At 35.1% G+C, this 19974-nt stretch overlaps 1 protein-coding gene across 8 annotated transcripts in view; it reads left to right on the top strand.

Annotated features, from left to right (window-relative positions):
• The window catches only part of IMMP2L (inner mitochondrial membrane peptidase subunit 2), an 871433-nt gene that overhangs the window by 128181 nt on the left and 723278 nt on the right, over positions 1–19974 (top strand). Inside the window, exon 5 of one of the 8 annotated variants that reach the window (XM_021935339.2) lies at positions 4606–4671. The exons of the other annotated variants lie outside the window; for them this stretch is intronic. Within the exon in view, the coding sequence (XP_021791031.1) occupies positions 4606–4651 (46 nt within the window). The 3' untranslated portion in view covers positions 4652–4671. Of the gene's footprint in view, positions 1–4605; positions 4672–19974 lie in introns of those variants that run through there. 8 annotated transcript variants of the gene reach the window in all.

Raw genomic sequence — 19974 nt, forward strand, 5'->3', positions numbered from 1 at the left:
TTCATATGGAACCAAAAAACAGCCCGCATTGCCAAGACACTCTAAGCAAAAAGAACAAAGCTGGAGGCATCACCCTACCCAATTTCAAACTATACTACAATGCTACAGTATTTAAAGTAGCATGGTACTGGTACCAAAACAGAGATATAGACTAATGGAACAGAACAGAGGCCTCAGAAATAACACCATACATCTACAATCAGCTGTTCTTTGACAAACCTGACAAAAACAAGAAATGGGGAAAGGATTCCCTATTTAATAAATGTTTCTGGGAAAACTGGCTAGCTATATGTAGAAAGTTGAAATTGGATCCCTTCCTTATCCCTTATACAAAAATTAATTCAAGGTGGATTAAAGACTTAAATATTAGAACTAAAACCATAAAAACCCTAGAAGAAAACCAAGGCAATACCATTCAGGACATAGGCATGGACAAGGACTTCATGACTAAAACACCAAAAGCAATGGCAGCAAAATCCAAAATAGACAAATGGGATCTAATTAAACTAAAGAGCTTCTGCACGGCAAAAGAAACTACCATCAGAGTGAACAGGCAACCTACAGAATGGGAGAAAATTTTTGCAATCTACCCATCTGACAAAGGGCTAATACCCAGAATCTACAAAGAACTCAAACAAATTTACAAGAAAAAAACAACCCCATCAAAAAGTGGGCAAAGGATATGAACAGACACTTCTCAAAAGAAGACATCTATGCAGCCAACAGACACATGAAAAAATGCTCATCATCACTCGCCATCAGAGAAATGCAAATCAAAACCACAATGAGATACCGTCTCATGCCAGTTAGAATGGCAATCATTAAAAAGTCAGGAAACAACAGATCCTGGAGAGAATGTGGAGAAATAGGAACACTTTTACACTGTTGGTGGGAGTGTAAATTAGTTCTACCATTGTGGAAGACAGTGTGGTGATTCCTCAAGGATCTAGAACTAGAATTACCATTTGACCCAGCGATCCTATTACTAGATATATATCTAAAGGACTATAAATCATGCTACTATAAAGGCACATGCACACGTATGTTTATTGAGGCCCTATTCACAATAGCAAAGACTTGGAACCAACCCACATGTCCATCAATGATAGACTGGATTGAGAAAATGTGGCACATATACACCATGGAATACTATGCAGCCATAAAAAAGGATGAGTTCATGTCCTTTGCATGGACATGGATGAAGCTGGAAACCATCATTGTCAGCAAACTATCACAAGGACAGAAAACCAAACACTGTATGTTCTCACTCATAGGTGGGACTTGAACAATGAGATCACTTGGACACAGGGTGGGGAAAATCACACACGGGGGCCTATTGAGGGGTGGGTTCTAGGGGAGGGTTAGCGTTAGGAGAAATACCTAATGTAAATGGTGCAGCAAACCATGATGGCACATACATTCCTATGTATCAGACCTGGACACGTTGGGCACATGTACCCTAGAACTTAAAGTGTGTGTGTGTGTGTGTGTGTGTGTGTGTGTGTGTGTGTATATATATATATATATATATATATATAGTTTCCCCTGTACCTCTATTGTACAGATAGTTTTTTATTTGTTTCAAAACAACTATCCTTGGTCGGAGAAGTTTAGAATTCCTTTTGTGATCTCAATTTGTGTGGTAGTAAAGTGCTCACAAAGTCACAAGTTTGAAAACTTGATTTCTTTTCTCCATTTTGTTGTGAGTTTGACTGACCAACTTAAGTGTTTAATTTCCATTATTTATAATGAAGCACTTTTCAATTCAGGCTGAATCTCAGAAAAAAAATACATATAAAAATGTAAATGTAATTACTTTAGAACAATTGAAACATTTTTATTGTGATAGAGTATATATAACATATAGTGTACCATTTTAACCATTTTTAAGTGTACAGTTCCATGACATTAAATACATTCTTATTGGGGTGCAGCCATCCTCACCATCCATTTCCAGAATGTTTTCATCTTCCCAAACTGAAACTCTGTATCCATTTAAGCAATAACTGTGTAACACTTCTCCACTACTTCCAGTGTCTGGTAACCACCTTACCATTTTCGGTGAATACGACAGTATCTTTTGAGTAAGGGCAGTAAATTACCATTTTGCTCTATTAACCCTGAAAATCTGAGACACATCTCAGTTAATTTAGAAAGTTTATTTTGCCAAGGCTGAGGACATGTGCCTGCGACATGGCCTCTGGAGGTCCTGACGACATGTGCCCAAGGTGGTCAGAACACAGTTTGGTTTTATGCATTTTAGGGAGATGTGAGACATCAATCAACATATGTAAGATGAACATTGGTTCCGTCTAGAAAGGCGGGACAACTCAAAGCAGGGAGGGGCTTCCAGGTCGTAAGTAGATAAGAGACAAATGGTTGCCTTCTTTTGAGTTTCTGATGAGCCTCTCCAAAGGAGGCAATCAGATACACATTTATTTCAGTGAGCAGAGGGTGACTTTGAATAGTACGGGAGGCAGGTTTGTCCTAAGCAGTTCCCAGATCCACTTTTCCCTTTAGCTTAGTGATTTTGGAGCGCATTTCCTTTCACAGCTCCAAATCCTCTTAGGTAAGAATTATTTTCTTCCTTTTTAAAAAAATCTTTGGTAAAAGTGTAACAGTCAGGGTCTAATCAGAGAAACAGAGCTACAGAAATATATGTATTTCAAGTCTAGATTCAGTTCTTTAATGTATTTAACAAAACTTCCCATTTTTATTTAATAATTTGAAATTTTTTGGTCTTGGCTGCCAATATATTCTTCATATATTGGAATAACATTATTCTGCAGCTGTGGGAGGCAGCAGCAAGTAAGGCAATTATATAAATGCAATTTATTTAAAGCTTTAACCATTTATGTGAAGCTAGGCATTTGATTTGATTTCCACCTATGGCAATGGCTTTCAGAAATTTCATTTGTAATTTATTTGATGTAATTTCAGGCTGAGAATATCTTCACAATGCAATATTGAAAAAATAGTTTATTGAAGGATGGCTTAATGAAATATAAAGAGTATGAAATGAAATGTAAATCAAATAAAACTTAGGGGCTATTTGCATAAATGGCATTTAGCTATTGGGCATTTTAATATTTGTATGTGTACAAATGTAATTTTCATAGTACAAAAAGGTGGTTTTACAAATGTTTGTTTTATTAGGAGCAATCTCAAATATAATTAGATAAAAGAAATTTTTCTGTATTTTTTATTTTCTTAAATGAATTGGTATTGTCAGGGTAGCATTTGATTTGATCAATATATTGTTTACTCAAAGAAAAGCCTTAGTGATTTAAATAACCATAACTGTAAATGTATTAAGAACTTCACTGGCAGTAGCACTGCAAAGCTCAAAGGCACTCAGTGTAACCTAATTACTAGGAATAACATTTGTATTAGTGCTAGTGAGATGTGAGCTTTTTGCACTGAAGGCTGAAGAGTTATCAGATTAGGTCCAGTGTGAGCAGAAGGGACATATTTCAAATTTACCCTTTTAAATCCTAGAATTCAGTGACAATGATGTGACTGGGTTATTGATATTCTAGTGCATCTAGGATGAATAAATGAATATGTAGAGATTACTAATTAGTGAATATATATTTTAATCAAGACATAATTTTCTAGCATCAGGGTCAGATCAAGGTTTTACTGGGGATCTGAAACAGACTATTTGGAGGCAGCCCTCCTAAAAAAAATACAAAATTACAAATACAAATTTATATACAAGTCAATATGTATTTAGAATGAGAAAAGAAATCACAACTGATTACAATTTTGTAAAAGATGGTCAATGACATTATCATAATAATATTTGGAAAAATAGCTGCTGATCACAGTTTTAAACTACCTCTTCCACATCTATAGGATACATAATGTTTGAGCGCCTCCTCAGATGACAATGACTTTATAATTTTTTATACATTTAGAAAGATAAATTAGACTTTCCTGTAGTATAGTTAAGAAGATTTTGTTTTTATTATTGATAATTGAGCTGTACAAAATGTGCAGCTTCACTCACAGACATAGTATTTATAGAACAGGTACAGATTTGGGCTCTGCAAACTCAGTGTCTGAAAAGTTCTGTTTCATTGTGAGTCCCATCTAAAAGAAAAAACAAATGTCTGCCACATTTATAATGGTATATGCACTATTAACTATATTCCTAATAAGAGAAAACTTGACTAGGCATTGGTTACAAATGGAATTATCTGCTTATTCTATTTCATGTCTCCTGATTGGAAGAATTTTCCACAGAGTAGCTTCTGGCTGTGTGAATTTCAGACTCTGCTTCTCTCCCATTTGCCACAAATCTTTAGTTCTAGTTGCCACGGGACACATTCGTGGCAGAGGTTACACATTCAGGGGTCTTCATAGACCTCTGACTATGTACCTTCATATCAGAACCCCATGTGAGTTAGCACAATGGGAAACGGATGTATTCCTAGAAGCTACTCCTATACTGGAACAGATGGTAAACTAATTACACATAGAAATGACCGAGAACCACTTACATATATCCCACTAAAAACAATGTGCTACCAGTTCTGAACATACCACCAATTCTGAATATACCACCCAAACTAAATATATCACCCTTTGCATGATCCCCAGGTTGCTCGCCGTGACTCCTTCCACCCGACAGCAGAAGATTGGTTGAGGGAACTGGGAGTGGTAAGGGAAAGATATTTTATGGGCAAAATATCTTACTTTTACAAATTTTACTAAAATATATAATCATGGATACACTGCTAGGGTACCTGCAGGGACATTTTCAAATGAGGAAGGCCTGAAGCTTAAGCTTTATGATGAGTTTTATGGTAAACCCAATTCTGTCAAATAAGTGCTGTTTCTTCAATGATAGAAATCTTCTATATCTGTGCTACCTAATATGGTAGCTTCTAACTACATATAGCTGTTGAATACTTGAGATGTTGTGAGTGCAACTAAGAAAGTGAATCTTTAATTTTGTGTACTTTAAATTATTTTCAGTTTAAATAGATACATGTAGTTTATAGTTACTGTATTGGACAGTATATATCTAATTTATTAATATATTTGTGTAAAATTGAGGCTCATTTAATTCTATTAAAGGTATTATGTATCATACTATATTCTGCTTAACTTTGGATGTTGTTTAGGGATTAAACTCTCAATTGTGGTCTAATTTTATACTACATATGATTCATATATTGCCTACTGAGCAACTAAGCAATTTTCTTAATTATGGACAAATATTATGCTGGCAGACCTATGCATATTAAACTGAAACAATACTTTTAAAGTGCTTCTTCTGGTTGGGATTTTAAAAATATGATTATTAAAACCAATCATTAAAAAACCTTATATGATGGGCTAAAATATGTGTTTTCAAAGCAGGGGTTAAAACTTTTTACATGAAATACTTTTATTTTTCTCTTAGTAAATTTAATAAGGCATCTCCAAAGACAGAGGGAAAGTGGATTATTTGGTTGACGTGCTTAATATTTTATTTCACTGCTTAGTTTGCTAATTCTAGTGGTTCAAACCAGATTTCAAAATCTGGGCTAAATCTCTGTCATGCTATGACATGGCATTTGACAGTAACTCCTGAATATTTAATTGATAGAAAAAGAGAAAGCATGCATATTGTTTAGTACAATTGTGTGAACTGCTATGACATATCATTATGTACAATTTTCTGAAAGACTGCATATTTTATTCATTATATGCCTAGCACAGGGAAGAAATTTGTCATTACTGTTAATGCAGTGAACAGGTGACCTTTCAAGCATCATATATAAAGTTTCAATATGTACTTTAATGGGATAGCTGATGATTTTCTGTTTATGTGCTGTTGATTTTATTTGCACAATTGGGTGTTGACAAACACTGGGAATAGATGTTCTCCATGGATCTACATGTAATAATTATAATTAATATTTAGAATGACCGGATTAACTTTTTAAAATTGAGATGAAATTCACATAATATTATGAACCATTTTAAAGTGTACAATTAAGGAAAATTATGCAAAATCTCTTTTCAGAAATTTAGGATTCATGATATGTTTTATTTGCAGGTTTCAAAATTTTTTTTGTTTAAAACCTGTATATGTTTAAATATTAAAAACATTTAATTATCACTTGATAGCAATTTGTAAAATCCTAAGTAGAATTTTAAGTTGTTATGTAAAATTTCTTTGAAATGGAGAATTTTAATCCTAAATTGCTTCCTGATAGATTTGTCATTGCATTTTATTCTCAGGTGTGTCATTTTTTTAATAGGCTGTAGTTGTGTCATATATACTGGTTATAATTTGGCTTTTCAAAATATCAAATGCCAACTATATGCAAAATAAGTAAATTTTTATGACTATGAAATTCACTTCAATTGTTGAAATGTACAAAAGCCCCAAATGTCTTCTTTTAGCCTATTTTGTTGACTTTGGTGATTTGTCAACCTGAAGGTAAAAGACTGTATTAGTTTTCTATTGCTGTTTAATAAACCACAAACTTAGTGGCTTATAAAAATGTAAATTCATTATCTCAGACTTTTTGTAGGGCAAAAGTCTGGGTATAGCTGGATTTTGTGCTCAAGTTCTTAAATGCTAAAGTGAGTGTCTCCCCTGGGCTACAGTCTCATCTGGGATCTCCTAGGATCCTTTTTCATGTTCATGTGGTTGTTGGCATAATCCAGTTTTTTGGGGTTGTGTGATTGAAGTCTACATTTTCTTGCTAGCTCTTGTCTGGAGACTGCTCTCAGTCTCTAGAGGTCCCCTCCTGTAAGTCCTTGCTACATGGCTCCTACACAGACCCCCTTCTTTAAGACCATCAGGAAAAGCTCTCTTAAACTTTGAGGCTTATCCTTCAAGGAGGCCCCAGTCCCTTTTAAGGACTCCCAGAATCATCTCTATTTTGACAAACTTGAAGACAGCTGCTTTGGGACTTTAATTACATTAATAAAATCTTTTCATCCTTGTCGTATAATGTAACATCATCCTGGGAGTGAAATCTGTCATACTTAAAGCCCTACCCTCCCCCAAGGGGAAGGGAATCTTCGGAGTGTGTGTACCAGTGGGCAGGAATATGGGATGCCACCTTAAAATTCTGCCCACTACAGGAAGCTATGGGAAAATTTGAAAATGTGTGTTTTTAAAAAAATTAATAGACTGTATTTTTTAGTGTAGTTTTATGTTTGTGTAGAGAGCTCGCATATAATCCCTTTTTCCCTGTGCACAAGGAATAATAATTTCACCTATTATGATAGTCTTACATTAATGTACATTTGTTAAAACTGATGAACCAATATTGATATAATATTATTAACTGATGTCTATACATTGGGGTTCATTCTTTGTGTTGTACAACTCTATGGATTTTGACAAATGCATGCCATGCATCCACCATTGTGGTATCATACAGAATAGTTTCACTTCCCTAAAAATCCCATGCTCCTACCTATTCATCTCTGTCTTCCTCCTGCCCATCACTCCTACTAGTGATCTTATTACTGTTTGTACAATTTTGTCTTTTTTAGAATGTCATTTAATTGGGATCATATAATATGTAGCTTTTTCATACTGACTTCTTTCATCAGTATGCTGGCTAAGACTCATGTCTTTCCATGGCTTTATAGGTTATGATTTTTTAAATCACTCACTAATATTTGATTACATGGATGTACCCTAGTTTGTTGATTCAGGAAGCTACCCTCTGGGTCTTTTTGAGACTTGCTGGGAAATTGCCTGCAGAGGTGACATTGAAATTCACTTGCAGTCTTCCTGCGGGGGTACAGGAGGAAGTGGCTTCTCTTTGTGGTTCCAGCGTACTTTATTCTCTTCTTGCTTCTATGGTATGTGGTGGAAGTGAGCAGCCCCTGAGGAGGGGATCAAGTTCACTGCAGAGATTCTCATGGAGGTGTTATTGAAACTTTCCGGAAAACTGCTGGTTGGAACATCTTGAGACTTGCCAGGAAACCACTTGGGATGCTGGTGGAACTGGCTGGGAAGTTGCTTATGGAGGTGCTGCTGCAACTTGCTGGGATGTGAGTATCACTGGGTATCTTTGTGATGCTGATTGCCATAAGAAACACAAGAGAACAAAGCATATCAGAACCGGAAGGAGAAGCTCCTTCCTTCTGCATTGTTCTCTCCAGCAGCCTCTGCTAAGAAAATTTAATGCCAGCTGCTGGCAAAGAAAAGATATAGGGTCCAGCTCCCATATCACAAAGCAGGACAGTGAAGGGTAAATTTGGAGCTGACAGGCAAGAGGTTGATAACTGGCACACTTTCTGTTTCAACTTTGCTGAGAATTTTTTTTTTTTTCTTGAATCAGGACTGAGTGTTTGATAATTGCCACATCCTTTTCTGTAACTATTGATATGGTCATGTAGTTTTGTTTTTTAATCTGTTAATATGGTAAATTACATTGATTGGATTTTTGGATGCTAAACCCATCTCACATTCCTGGATAAGCCAAACCTCATCATGATGTATTTTTTTTTTTTTTTATATTGCTGGGTTTGATTTGGTAATATTTTGTTAAAGATCTTTATGTCTATATTTATGAGATATATTGGCCTGTCATTTTTTAAAAATATCTGGATTTGTAGACTTGGTGGCTTCATTAAACAAACTGGGAAGTATTTCTTCTTTTTTTCTTTTCTAAAAAAGTTTGTATAGGGTTTAATTCTTCCTTAAATATTTGATAGAATTGACTGGCAAAACCATCTGGTCCAGGAATTTTCTTTTTGAGATGATTGTTAATTATGAGTTAAGCTTTTGAGATTGATGAGGGGTTTATTCTGAGTCAGTTTTGTAATTTGTGTCTTTTAAGCAATTGATTCATTTAATTTATCTAAGTTATTGGTATAAAATTGTTCATAATATTCCTCTATTTTTGTTTTGATGCCTGAAGTATTTGGAGAATATCTCCTTTTTTATTTCTGATATTTGTAATTTGTATCTTTTCTGTTTTACTCCCGTGGTCATTCTAGCTATTTATCATTTAAAAATGCTTTCCAAAAAGCAGCTTTGGGTTTGTTTTTTATGTCTTTGATTATTTGCTTGTTATTATTTCTTCCCTTCTATGTACTTTGATTTTAATTTGCTTTTCTTTTTCTACCTTGTTAACGTAGAAGTTTTTTTTTTTTTTTTAAACTACAAAATTTCTTCTAAACCAGTGGCTCCCAAATTTTGTTGCAAATTGGAATTGTCTGGGGAATCCTTAAAAATTAATAATTCTGTCTCCCATCCCCAGATATTTTTATTTAATTATTAAATTGATATGAGGTACAATGGGATTTTAAAAAAACTCCCTATGTGATTGTTAGTGTGTAGCACATTTGGGGAAACACTGTTCTGAACAGTAGTTTAGTTTTCTCCCAAAAATTTTGATATAGTGTGTTTTCATTTTATTCAAGATGTTTTTAAATTTCCTTTGTGGTTTCTTTTTCCATTGGTTATTTAGAATTATGTAGTTTGACTTCCAGATATTTCAGGACTTATTCCTTAATTGATTTCTGTTTTAACTCCTTTGTGACCAAAGAAAGTACTCTGAGTGATTTCAATACATTTTTTTAAGGCCTGGCATATGCCCTATTTTGGTTAAATTTTTTACGTGCATTAGCAAATTTTGTGTATTCTGCTATTGTTGTTTATAAATATCAAATAGGTCAACTTGTTAATGGTGCCACTCAAGTATTTATATCTTTACTGTTTCTGATCTCTTTGTTCTGCCAATTACCAAGAGAGTAGTGTTGAAATCTTCAACTATTATTATGGGTTTCTTTTTTTCCTTTCAGTTCTAGTTTTTGCTTCATGTGTTTTGAAGCTCCATTATTAGGTGCATAAATATTTAGAATTGTTATCTGTGTGTGTGTGTGTGTGTGTTTAAATTGTCATTTTATAGCTCACTCCTGCAGTTGTCCCCCACCCTTCCCTTCGGTGACCAATTTTGCAGGCTTCAGGGAGATCAGGGAACAAAGTTGGGCGCTGGCAGCTCCACTGTTCTGCCAGCTGGGGAGAACAAGTCACAATTACAAATAATCACAACAATTAGCACCTGTACTTGGGAGATCTGCAAAGTGAGGAGGCCCCAGCTCCCGTTGTACGCGGGTCTATTTGACAGTGATCTTACTCTAGAAACAATGATATTCCTTCGCCTGAGGTAATTGATGTTGATGAAACCGGTGGCATCGATTGGCTCATAATTCCCCTGCACGCTGACGCTCACCAGCTCCTCCTTGTAGAGAGACAGTAGAGACTTCTGGCTGAGGATGTACACCTGGCCCTTGAAGATGGGCACCTGCACTTTTCCTTCCATTTCCTCCTGGGACTTGGTGATGCAATGGTGGACAGATTTACACTCAGGGTTGATTTTGTGCACGTCCCGATCCGTGGTGAAGACCTCGATGTCTAAATGAGCCTGGTGAAGGATGGTGCCTGCTGGGGTCTTGTAGATACCTCTGGACTTTATTCTAATGAAGCGGTTCTCCACAATGTCAATACAGCCCATGCCGTGCTTGCCCGTGACTTCGTTCAGGTACGTGAAGAGCTCCAAGAAGGTCTGGTGAGGTGGTGCCATCTTGATGCTCACTTTCATGGGGACCCCTTTTTTTGAACCTGATCTTGAGAATTTCAGGGATGTTGTGGGCTTTGACTGGGTCATGGGTGTATTGGTAAATGACATCTTTGCCTTTGTATTCATTTTTGGAAACTATTTGATCTGGCTGTATGATTTTAGTTTCACAATTTTTTTCTTATAGCACTCTAAATATGTCATTCCATTTCCTTCCAGCTTGCATAATTTCTGACAAGACATGTTTATTATGTTTACTCCTATGTACATTATATGCCTTTTTTTCTTACTACTTTTAAGATTTTTCTCTTTATTACTTCTTCTTTTTTTTCTTTTTTTTTTAAGCAATTTGATTATAACATGTCTTGTCATGGTTTTTCTTTATTCTGCCTGGGATTTGTTGAACTACTTGGATTTGTAGGCTGATAGTGTTTATCAAATTCAGAAAAATTGGAGGCATGTTTTCTTTAAATATTTTCTTGACCTCTTTCCTCTTATTTTAGTGCTTGAATTACAAAAATGTTAGATTATTTGTTGGTACCCTCACATATTATCAAGACTGTTTATTTTTTAAATGTTTTCTTCCTTTGTACTTTGTTTAAAATTATTTATGTTGCTATGTTTTCAACTTCACTGATATTTTCTGTAGTGTCTTATCTGCAATATTTTCATGTCAAAAATATTTTTAAATGTTTGGACACTTACTTTGGTGGTTCTCAATATATTCTCTTTGTCTTTTCATTATGTTCATGTTTCCATTAAGTCTTTAATCTTATTGAACTTATTTTAATAGCTGTTTTAAGGCCTTTTAATGTAAATTTTGTTATCTTTGTTAATTCTGGATCTGTTTTTATTGACTGATTTTTCTCCTAGTTCTGGGTAATATTTTCCTCCCTTTTATTTGTCTGTCTCTAATTTTTTTTTTTTTTTCATTATTAGGCATTGACTATTAGTATTTACATTGTTCAGCTGAATTTGAACAATGTAGATACTAATTTACATTGGTTTTTCTTTTTGGTTACTAATGTAATACTAGTTGCATTTTGGTTTTTCTTTTAAATGGTCTCTCTCCCTACCACCCTCCACTTTTTTGGTAGGTATTTAAGTTATTTGCAGATCAGCCTGCTCATTTCAAGGCTATTTTTATGCTTTTCAAGGATGATCTAGGGTAATCTTTAGAGCTAGTTTAGACTCACTACTAAGGCATGAGCTTTCTGAAGTCTCTACAGAATACTCTGGGTATTCAACAACAAGGGCTCTTCATTCTTGGAATTGTTCACTTTATAGCTCCCCTGAAATTGATCTTTTCCTGCTAGCTATTTTTCACTTGGCTGCTTGGAGTTTCACCCTATGCAGCACAGATTCCTATTCAAAGCCTCATGAGTATTCTTATGCCAGTCTCTGCATAGTGTTCTCTTTATCTGTAATATGTCCCACAAATTCCAGCCATCCCAGACTCTTCAAACTCTAATCTGTTTCTCAACTTATTTGGACCATGATGTTCTTTTTGAGTTCCCCATTCTTATAACACAGTTTGGACTTTGCGTCTAGGTTGAAACAGAGACAGTCATAGATATCAACTAATTTGTTTCCCTTTTGTTAATAATCACATGCCTCTTCTGCCATTTGTCTACTATCTGAAGTAGCTTTATATATGTTGCCCACTTTTCTAGTTATGTATGGGATTTTAAGGGCAGTCCTGTAGAAGTTCAGCATAATTATTTGTTCCACTTAAATTTAATGTAATGAATGTAATTTTTCTAAACCTGAATATTGAATCTGGCTACTCTTAGAAGCAAGCTTTATGTTACTGTATGTTTTTATATTCAGAAATTTCAAATCTTTGTATAGACCATAAGGTTATTTAATCAAGGTTATACTGATGTCTTAAAAAAAAAAACTCTCAAGTTTTTCACAAGATACCCTTTAGGTCATTTAATTTTGCATGTGTGTATGTGCAAGTTGGTGATGTACATGTACAGCTTCTTTTAAACATGTACTGGGACCCACCAATGAGAACATGCAGTTGTGATGGTTCTTACTGTAGAGCATGCTGAACTATGAGAGTTACTCATGGTTGTATGTTACCCCAGGGACTTTTAATGTGCTTGGTTATATAGGTCTGCAAATTTTTAGCTATGGTCTGATAACTATATTGAATCATAAATTTATTACTGATGCCTTGCTTTCTAGGTAGATGTTAAATTTTAAGACAATTAAGGGTAGGAATTAACTTTGTATTATGGAATGGTTTCTTCAACTTTAAGTGAATGTCTTAAATGTAAATATTACTAATTTGTGTAATCAATACACAAAAACATTGTTTAATTATTAATTTGGAACAAAAATTAATTACAGTTTCTTAAGAATCATAGAGGAAATGGAAAATATTTCTAAATAAAAACAATTTAACTGACAGAAGCTTGTTAGCACTTAGCAACATTTATTTTCAATTACAAATGGTACTTTTTTATCACCATTTTTATTCTAGGTTTGTATCAATATATCATCTAGACAGAAAGTGCTGATGTAGGTTTTTCAGTGCTAGCCTGCAAAGGAATTGAAGGTGAATGTGGTTTTAGTTACATATCCTGCTTCCTCTACATCTGTGCTTTGTGTTTTATTAGACTGTTTAAAATACATTGTTGTCAAATATCTAAATGTCAGGCTTGCTGATCATTTATATGCCTTCTTTTTAAAAAAATATTAACTACATACAATGTGATTATCAGCTGTCTTTTCTAGGGGTATCTGTAAATTTGAGAGTGTTTTACTGGTAGATACATGAGAAGTTAGTATCTCCAAGTTTTTCATTCATATTGGCTTACTGCCATGTGAAATTTATTACTGAACTTTCATATGAAAAAGATAAAACACACTGTCATCTCATCTTGTCCCATTGTGCATTTCGGTTACAGGAACAAAATGATATGCTTGCAGTTCTGTGACATGATGCACTAGAAAAATCTTTATTATAGAGACTGTGTGACTCAGAGTTTGTGTGTGTGTTTATGCATGACTCTTGCAGAATAAAGTTGTATTTATGTGTACCCATAGTGGTATTTCTGTGTCTGTATGAACATAGTGATTCAGTAGATTAGATCATGAGCATTCTTTATATTTGTCTATAGTAATTAAGTCTCTCACTGAATATGAACCAGGTACTGGCCAAGCTGTCTTATAATAAATATTATATTTATTACTTGTTTCAATGGCTATATAGATAATCATAAGTGTTGCAAGTTGGTCACTCATTGGAAAATCTTAAATACACTACTTACAGGGAACTTACCATGTATAAACACATATGGTGTTGTCTTCTCCTTTTTTGGTTTGTTTTAGATAAGTGCTGGTGCTTAGCATTTAAGGCCGAATGTTTTATTTTTATGTTAATTAACATATATTTAGTTCTATGACCTTGAGCATGCTATTTAATTTTCCCATGCCTGAGTTATCTCATCTCTGAAATAGGAATAAAATAGTTCCTGCTTCATAGGATTGTGTTGAAGATTAAATGAGTTAATACATATGAAGCACTCAGAACAATTCTTGAACCTAAGCAAATTTCCAGTGAGTAGTAGTTATTGTCACCATTATTATTAGTCAATTTAAGAATCAGCCACTAATCTTTCTTTTTTATGTCTTTATATATAATTTACATTTCATAAAATTCACTCATGCTAAGTATAGAAATTGATGATATATAGTGAATGTATAGGGTGGTACATCCATCACTATAATTCAATTTTGGAATATTTTAATCATCCTGAAAATACTCCCCATGGCCATTTGCAGTTACTCTTATTTCTTACCCCTACCTCCAGGCAACCACTAATCTACTTTGTATTTCTATTGATTTTCCCCTTCTGGCTATTTCAGTTAAAAAGAATCATACCGTAAATGGTCTTTTGTGTTGGCTTTTCTCCCTGAGTGTAATGTTTCTGAGGTTCATCCATGTTATAGTATGTATCTGTATTTTGTTCGTTTTTTTTTTTGCTGAATATTAGTTTTTGTTTAGATGTACCTCATTTTGTTAATCCACATACCATTTGCTAGCCTTTTGTGTTGTGTTGCTTTTAGGTATTATGAATAATACCATGAATATGCTTTTATAATTCTTTCTGTAGATATATGTTTTCATGTCTCTTGGGCAGATTTCTAGGTATGGTATTGCTGAGTTGTGTGATGTATTTATGTTTAACTTTGGAAGAGACTGCCGAACTGTTTTCCAGGGCTGCTGTGTGTACCATGTTATATTCCCATGAGCAATGTGTGAGGGTTCTGTTTTCTCCACATCCTCACCAACATTTGTTATTTTTTTATCTTTTTTGATTTTAGCTATCCTAGTGTGTGTGTAGTATCTTATTTTAGTTTTAATTTGCATTTCCCTAAAACACATATTTATGTGTCTTACTCAAGGTTACACCCCAACTCTGGGGATACCGGGAATTTCATTATGCATATGTGGGCTCAAAGACTGTGCCTCTTTTCCTCATGTGGGACAATTTTCAAATACTGTATCCACTGCAGAGGTTCCTGTGGCTCAAACCTCTGTTACAACCGCATTGCAGTTAAGCTTCTTTCTCTGCCTGTCCTGCTTCCTTCGCTCCCTTTCAGATGTTGTTTCTAAGGGCACTCCCCAAAATGCATGCAAATCCCAGAATCTTAGAGCCTGTTTTCTAGGGAATCCACCTATAACAGGGATATAGAGTTGATAGGAGTCACTATTTTAGAGAGAGTGATTAAGAAAGACCTCTAACTTGAGGTAATCTTTGATCAGAGACCTGAATAAAATGAGGAATTAAACAAACTAGATAAGTCAGGGGAAACTTTTCCAGACAGAACAGCAAATGCAAAGATCCAAGGCAGGACCATGCTTGACAGTAAAAGACCATGTGGGGAGTGACCAGAATCAGTAAGAGGGAGGGAAGGTAGGATATAGCAGGAGGCCACACCTTGCATGGCTTTTGAAGTGCTTTCAGTAGTGGAATTCCATGATCACTGTACATGCTCTGTAAAAACAGAGTGTAAGGGACCAAGAGCAGAAATAGGGAGCCAGTAAGGAGGCTACCATAATAGTCCAGGTGAAAATGATTGTGGCTTGAGTTAGGGTGGTAGCATTGCAGTGGGTGAGAAGTGACTAGATTCTGGATATATTTTAAGGATATACTTTTTTTGATGACTGGGATATGGAGTATGAGAGAAATAGAGGAATCAAGGAGGATTCTGAAGTTTTTGGCTTAAGCAATTCCATGAATGGAAATTGTGTATTGAGATACAAGAGGCAAAGGAGTGGGTACGGGTGGTAGAAACCAAATTTTACCTTTTAGGCATGTTAAATTTTTATGCCTATAAGACATCTAAGTGTAATGTAGAGAACTTGTCATTCATATCTGAGTCAGGACTGAAGATAGACTTTGGGGAATTTTCAGGATATACATTATATTTAAACTATACATCTTAGTGAGATCACGTAGATAGAGATTGGCAATTTTTCTTCTGTAAAGGATCAGAGGCACTATCTAGTCATTGTTGCAGCTATTCAGTTTTAACCTTGTATTGTGAAAGGAGCTGTAGACAATAATTAGGATAATGGGTGTGGCCATGTTCCAATAAAACTTTATAAAAATTAATAGATGGTAAGCTACATTTGGTCTGTAGGCAGAAGTTTACTGACCTGTGACCTAGACAGTGAATAGAGAAAGACAAGAGTACTATACTCCTCCTAGGGCAGTCCAGCACTTAAAGGTTAGGAATAATGGGAGTCAGGAAAATGAGAAGGAGCAGCCAGTGACCTAGGAGGGAAACTCAGAGAATGTGATTAGATTATCATTTATGTTTCTCCTCACTTCAACTATGTTTTTAAGTACATAAATAATTCATGTAAAAATCGAAACATAATATTCTAATCTTTCATGATCTTAGACGTATTGTTTCTCTGATATTATACTTTGATAATCACTCATTAGAATTTATGGGTATTACAATGTAAAATGTTCATAACTTTTTAGGCATTTGAGTGTGAAGTTCTAATAATAATTTTTAGTGCACTTTTTCAAATATACTATTTTTAAACTATGATGTGTGGGGCTATTTGTTAAGATGATGTACTTGGAGTTTTCTGTTCCTGAACTTTTAGCTGGTCTCTGGGGGTGCCTGTATACTTGGGAGCAGTAAAAGCAGAGAAAGAGAGTTCAGAGATAACAGATAAATCTTTTAAATTTGAGTATTTCCATTTCTTGAGACCTTTGACATTTTTGTAAAAGTACACCATTGCACATTGTCTAGTAAGTAACTAAAAATGAGCTGTGTAAGCACATGTGAAACTCACTAAACCATACTTGGTAAAAGAAGTTACAGACTTGTAATGTCTTAGCTCAGAAAGATAACTGATTATATATATATTACCAGAAATCTTGGTTAAATTTGTATTGTATTTAATTTGTAGAATTGTTGTTCTAGCAATCTACACCTGCTGTAATTTTTATTTTTCTGATATTGCTATAACTAACAGATGCAAGGTGAAGTAGGAATTAAGGAATTACTTTAGACACATTTTTTTGGGTTGCATTTTGGAGTTCAGACACCAGAAGTGATTCTGAAAGTTTTGTATTGCTTACTGACAGACATTATGTACCAAGAACTCACATTACTGTAGGTCACTGAATTAATTTAAGAAATACCAATTGACATCATTCCTTTAGGGAATTGTGGGCTACTGCTTGATATTACTGTCTTTGACAAATGTGAAAATTTAGAATACACTTTATTTTTAGTGTGTTGGGACTTTAAGAATGAAGTGATTCCAAATTTAAATTTTTTCAAATGGATAAAAATTATACTTTATAGACTTTCTTTCTACCTCTTTTCACTGAAATAGTTAAGTGCTTGAGTTTTCCATCAACTGTTGTACATAGTTGCTTATTTCTAAATGGAAAAAGAGTCCCAGAAAGTATTTAAAAGTCTTGAGAGTTATGCTCAGAAGTCACTTATGATTTATGGGAAGAAAGTAGTCAAAATTGGTATTCCTTATGTGTCTATTACATTTGAATGCATGTATATTCTGTTATGTATAATGTGTTCTAGGTGAAATCATTAGGAAGTAAAATGTTTTCATTATAATTGCAGTGGCAGTTAGGAAAACCCTTTTTGCTTGAAGACTCTCAGTAATTCCACTGAACACTCCTGGTATTTCAGCTTCTTGTGGTAACCATTTTAACTGTAGCATACTCAACCTGATTTCTTTGCATGCTAGTTATGTACTCAGATGAATTTATATCCTTTGTACTCCAAAATATATATATAAAAAATAGATTGACTAGCATGAATTTCTATGGCCATTTGTTTTCTAGCCAAGTAGATAAAGTACTGTGAGCTAGGGCTGTGTTAAACGTGATGCATGTGCTAGGCCTTCATAAAGGATAAAACTCCCTGTGTGTTATGCTGCCGCTGGATTAGTTAATCAGTATATGTGTTTGCAGTTGTTCCAAGTATGCCTCTTACAATAATATATAGGTTAAAAAAATAAGCAGAAACCTTTCAAAAGACTTCCAAGTGACATGGCTAATTTTGCCCCAATATTATTTTATATTTAACTGATGGCAACTCTATATTTAGAATTCAAGCTATCATGTAAATCAAAGGATCCCAATTTTAACAATATCACACAGAAAGGGATCCTCACTTCTACCCTTTCACTATCCTCTGCAGGATTCTTTACAACCCAAAAAATATTGGGTTTTGTGTTTGGGATGTAGCTTTCAAACTATGTAATCTGAAATAGCTGCTTAACTTTTTTCCTGTGATTCTTCATGTATAATAAATAAAATAGTTGACTTAGATTATTTTATTGACTCCCTTTAAACAAAACATATATCTTGAATACTTACTATTTGAGGCTACAGTGAGCCAAGATTTTGCCACTAGGTGTGATTGCACCAACCTGGGTGACAAAATGAGACCCTGTTTAAATATATATATCTATATCTATCTATATATATATCTGGGCTGTATTAGTCTGTTTTTATACTGCTATAAAGAACTACCTGAGACTGGGTAATTTATAAAGGAAAGAGGTTCAATTGACTCACAGTTCTACATGGCTGGAAGGGCCTCAGGAAACTTACAATCATGGTGGAAGGCAAAGTGGATGTCTTACATGGTGGCAGGAGAGAGAGGAGAGTGAGAGGGGAGGACCTGTCAAACAATTTTAAACCATGAGATCTCGTGAGTACTCACTATCACGAGAACAGTGTGGGGAAACCGCCCTGTGATGCAATCACCTCCCACCAGGTCCCTTCCTCAACACATAGGGATTACGATTTGAGATGATATTTGGGTGGGGACACAGAGCCAGACCATATCATGATCGTGGCAGCTTGCACGTAGTCCCAGCTACCTGGGAGGCTGAGGTGGGAGGATCACCTGAGCCTGGGGGGGTCAAGGCTGCAGTGAATCGAGATTGCACCACTGCACTCCAGCCTGGGTGACAGAGTAAGACCCTGTCTCAGAAAAAGAAAAGAAAAGAAACAATAGGTGTAAATAGACATAAATATACATAATGTGTTTGTGGAACTATGAAGGCAATGTGTCTGGAACAGAAAATTTCCATTGTGAAGGTATTAGGAAATAGTTTGAATATACAGATATGCAGAGTCTTGAATGCCACCTTGAGGATTTTTAATTTGATTTTATAGTAAATTGAAACTTTTTTTGTTTTGTTTTGAGACAGGGTCTCACTCTGTTACCCAGGCTGGAGCATAGTAGGGTGATCTTAGCTCACTGTAACCTCTGCCTCCTGGTAATTCAAGTAATTCTCCTGCCTCAGCCTCTCGAGTAGCTGGGGCTACAGGTGTATGCCACTGCGCCTGGCTAATTTTCATATTTTTAGTAGATACTGGGTTTCATTGTGTTGCCTGGGCTGGTCTCGAACTCTTGACCTCAGGTGATCTGCCTGCCTTGACCTCCCAAAGTGCTGGGATTCCATGTGTGAGCCACCATGCCCAGCTGTAAATGGAAGCTTTTAAGGTTTTTGAGCAAGTAAAGTGATAAAAGCAGCATCTTAATTCTGGAAAAGGATGATTCCATTTCATTATATGAGGTAATCTATAGAGATGAATAAGGAAACTTGATATTGCCGGGAATACAAGCTGGGGTCTTTCACAGAAACTTAGTTTCAGAACAGAAGACTTTTGCTTGGTTTTAATTTGAATATGTAGGACATGTACATTGTGAATGAATGAAGGATTGTTTTTCCTAACTTATTATTATTAATATTATTATTTTTGAGATGGGGTCTTGCTATGTGGTCCAGCCTGGAGTGCAGTGGCAATTCACAAGCACATTCATAGCTCACTACAGCCTTGAACTCCTGGGTTCAAGCAGTCCTCCTGCCTCAGCCTCCTGAGTAGATGGGACTAGAGAT

This window comes from Papio anubis, chromosome 4, assembly GCF_008728515.1.
Source record: "Papio anubis isolate 15944 chromosome 4, Panubis1.0, whole genome shotgun sequence".
Lineage (NCBI taxonomy): Eukaryota > Metazoa > Chordata > Mammalia > Primates > Cercopithecidae > Papio > Papio anubis.